Genomic DNA, 4,378 nt, shown 5'->3' on the forward strand with positions numbered 1-4,378 from the left:
TATCAAATTCTACAAGTGCTCCAACAATAGATATGATGTTCTCATTGCTACAATATTAGTGGTGACGATAATAGGCACCTGTAAAGACACTTCGATGCTTAAGCTTAGGAGAATTTAAGTGAAGAATCAAATTAGGGTTAGAACGATACCTCGTGCCCTATATATAAGTGATTTATAATATTGTGTAATTTTAGGAGATAATCTTGTATGATATTTGTGGTACATTCCTATGATAGTACATGGTGTTTAATGGTGGAAATATTAACCTTGATGTGTCATTCTTTAATGTGTTTCATGATTCCTAGAGATATGGTGCGAGGATTATCCATTTAACTGGCGTTTGGGTGATATTCTAAATCCAACATGGTGAACTTGTCTCGATAAGGTCAAGTTCATGGTGAGCTCAACTCAGCCCATCTAAGCTAGGCGGTACACCAACTAAATTCGTCAATAGAGATTAATAATAATAAAAATTAATAGATATTTTATATCAATAATATGATTATAAAATAAAAAACTTTTGATTGGTTGACAATATATATTTTTTATATTGATGGTGCATATTTATTAAACTCTTAATTTGATTAAATAAAACATTATAGTAGAGAAATAAGCACCATGGTTATCAAGGGCAACGATTCATTTGCCTATGAAAAATATTAAACGTGTATCTCATTTTTTAAAGAAATATATTAAATGACGTGAAATTAATTCAATTTAAGTAGTGGTGTCGAATTTGAAGTTTTCAATATATGTAATTGATTAAATATTTAGAAAATACAATGTATAAGTGAGGAATAATTTAAACTTCAAAAGACAATTTTATAAAGTTGAGATAGACCCATAATTCACTTTCTTAAAATGATACCAGAGTCTATATCAATGATTATTGTTAAGCTTATTTGATCATTTGTTATCAAGTCATTATCGAACTACTCACAAATCTCCAATCCTACAACTTCATACACATGATGTCTAGTTCGCGATACGAGAAGAGTGTTAGAGATCTCACATTAACTTGAGATATAATCAAAATAAGTATATAAGTGATGAGTGATCCTCAACTTACAAATTAGTCTTGTAAGATTAAATTAAATTCGTAATTCAATTTTTTAAGACCAATTATAGTGGTTCTTCGCTTGTTGAATAAGATTGTTTCCGATGAATGATATCTTTAGTCTAGGTAAAAAAAAGGAATATATTTAAATATTGTAAATATTATTAATAGATTTATCATTATTATTTTATTTTATTAAAATATTTCTATATACATATATAATATTATTTACAATATTAATTATTAGTATCAATTTATTAAAAAAAATATTTATTTATATAGAAATATATTAATAAATTAATTTATAATTATTAATGTTATTTTATTAATAGTTGTCGGTAATATTCATAATTTTATCTTAATTAAATCCAAAATTTTATTTGACTTTACAACAACTTGTAGAGGAAAAAATGTTCTACCAATAAGTTGTAGGGTTAAGCGATACTAGACTTAGTCACCTTAAGTTATATCTCATGTTTAAGTACTTAAAAAAGAAAAAAAAAATGGTTGTAATAGAAGATTTTACTAAAAGTAGTCGGCCATTTTCTCTAATGAATATTAATCATTAGTGATACTTCATACTAATAATATGATCATAAAAAAAATATATATATTTTTGGACACCCTCGATGTATACATCTTCATACAAATAATAAGTGTCATTTTTTTTCTACACAAGGTGTATCTTATAGTGGAGGCAATCTTGTTCAAGTTTCGTAGGATTATTATAGACGACAAACTTTTTCTTTTAAATATTTAACACAACTACATATTCGCAATTCAAAATTATTGGTTAAGTTGAACAATACCATATTAGTTAATCCATGCACTGGTAGTGAGATGTCATTTGAATGTTTATAAATTGTGAGTAAGTAAAGAATCAATCCTTTAAGTAAGTTTTCGTACTTAAAATTCGAATCAACATCTTACTTAGTGTGTGTTTGGTTTAGATTTTAAACGTGATTTATCACGTTAAAATGGAAGCTATCAATTATAACTTTTACGTTTTAAACGTAATTTTTGCTTTGATTCACGTTTTGGACATGTTATCAAACACGCACTTACCCCTTCTACACTTGTATATAAACAATTAAATACTTAAATTTTTTGAATTCAAATATAAGTAAATTTTAACTATATCAAATTTATTTAATATGTTTTTAATCCAAAAACACCTCTAAAATAAAAAATTAGAATACTATCTATAATAAACATGACTAATGATATTTTAATAAATATAGTATATATTTTATAATATGAAATTATAAATTATGTTAGAAGCATAATACCCACCTTTCATACACTCATAATCTTAGATGAGAATTAATCATTACTTTTGATAGTGGATATTTTACACCAATACTAAAATTATAAAAAAAAAATAAAAAAATTGAACTCTCTTTTTTAATTCGTATAAAAATAATTATCTGTATTTATATATAAATTGAAAGGATTAGTTAATTGGAATAAAGCATATACTATCCGGCAGGTGACGAATATTTAATGGATATTAAATATAGGAAAACATAATTGTGTGGTGAAATATATTGTCGGAATGCATGAGTGTGAGTAAGAGGGCAGAGATTTAGACAAGTAGCACATCCACTGACCACTATATAACGAGAGGAATCACACCGCACCCACACCACACGCAAGCTCCAAACATGACTTGGGCGAACCTTATGCTTAACACCACACTTTCACCTCTCATTCCCCTTTACCACACTCTCTCATCTCTTCCCATTGCCCCAAAACGCGCAAGAGATAAACTAGTCCTATTTTCTTCTTCTTCCTCTCTTCCCTCTTTCTCCGTCTCCGCTGTGTCCACCAAGGAAGACACCGCGCATGTCATAACCCAAGACACCTTCGATTTCAAGGCCTACATGCTCCACAAGGCCAACACAGTCAACCAAGCCCTCGACGCAGCCATTGCGCTCAGAGATCCGGAGAAGATCCACCAAGCCATGCGCTACTCCCTCCTCGCCGGCGGCAAGAGGGTCCGCCCGCTCCTCTGCATCGCCGCCTGCGAGCTCGTCGGGGGGGCCGAGGAGACCGCCATCCCCGCCGCCTGCGCGGTGGAGATGATCCACACCATGTCGCTCATCCACGACGACCTCCCCTGCATGGACAACGACGACCTCCGCCGCGGCAAGCCCACCAACCACAAGGTCTTCGGCGAGGACGTGGCGGTCCTGGCCGGCGACGCGCTCCTGGCCTTCGCCTTCGAGCACGTGGCGGTGGCCACGAAAGGGGTGGCGGCGGCGCGTGTGGTTCGCGCGGTTGGGGAGCTGGCGAAATCCATCGGCGGGGAAGGGCTTGTGGCGGGACAAGTGGTGGATATAGATTCGGAAGGGGTATCGAATGTGGGGTTGGAGAGGTTGGAGTTCATTCACCTTCACAAAACGGCGGCGTTGCTGGAGGCGGCGGTTGTGCTGGGGGCCATCATGGGAGGTGGAACGGAGGAGGAGGTTGAGAAGTTAAGGAAGTTCGCGAGGAGCATTGGCTTGCTGTTTCAGGTTGTTGATGACATTCTGGATGTGACGAAATCGTCGGAGGAATTGGGGAAAACGGCGGGGAAGGACTTGGTGGCGGATAAGGTGACGTATCCTAAGCTTTTGGGGATACACGAGTCTAAGGAGTTTGCGGATAAGTTGATTGAGGACGCCAAGGAGCAATTGGCAGGCTTCGATCCTCTTAAGGCTGCTCCCTTGTTTGCTTTAACCAATTACATTGCTTACAGGCAAAATTAATTAATGCTTGCTCTTGCTCTTGCTGAGTATCTCTATCTCTATCTCTATCTCCACACTTCGGATACCTCATTTTCTCACTCGCCATTTCTTTTCATCTCATCTCATCTCTCATGCGCTCCTCCATTTCTTTTCAGCTCTACTGTCCGGTCATTTGTAATAAAAATAAGTTTCTTTTTTCTTTTTAACTTATCTTTGCTTGCCTTTTTCTCTTATTTGCCTTTTTCGCTCATACTTTTTTTTTTCTCCTCATCGAGACTTTTGCCATGAATATATGAATTACGTATTCCACTTCTAGATCACTTTTTTTTTTTGTCTAAATTATGGTATCGTTAATTTATGAAGACGTATCGGTTTCGTCAATTTATCAAAAGGAAAATGATCGATCCTACTATATTTTCGTTTTTTTTTTTTATTTTATATTTTACAACGACGACAAAATAAGAGAAATAAAATATGTTTTTATTCTTTTATCTTGGTATTAAAATTCATTTTGATTCTTTATTGTGTAAATGATTTATTTTGGTTGTTTAATTTTACATTTTGAGTTATTGTTAAGTAATCAATTTCAATT

At 34.2% G+C, this 4,378-nt stretch overlaps 1 protein-coding gene across 1 annotated transcript; it reads left to right on the plus strand.

The window, feature by feature from the left end:
- Window positions 1-2,684: 2,684 nt before the first annotated feature.
- On the plus strand, window positions 2,685-3,996 carry LOC109800732 (geranylgeranyl pyrophosphate synthase, chloroplastic). Its single transcript, XM_020361586.3, has one exon. It carries the CDS (start codon window positions 2,722-2,724, stop codon window positions 3,805-3,807), a length of 1,086 nt encoding a protein of 361 aa, XP_020217175.1. The 5' UTR covers window positions 2,685-2,721; the 3' UTR covers window positions 3,808-3,996.
- The last annotated feature ends 382 nt before the right edge of the window (window positions 3,997-4,378 follow it).

The sequence above is a fragment of the Cajanus cajan genome, chromosome 11 (assembly GCF_000230855.2).
Source record: "Cajanus cajan strain Asha chromosome 11, NIPB_CcT2T_4, whole genome shotgun sequence".
Taxonomy (NCBI): domain Eukaryota; kingdom Viridiplantae; phylum Streptophyta; class Magnoliopsida; order Fabales; family Fabaceae; genus Cajanus; species Cajanus cajan.

Bases quoted from the DNA above. Each gene is read 5' to 3' on its own strand.
- LOC109800732 (XM_020361586.3), top strand. From the start codon at position 2,722: ATGACTTGGGCGAACCTTATGCTTAACACCACACTTTCACCTCTCATT.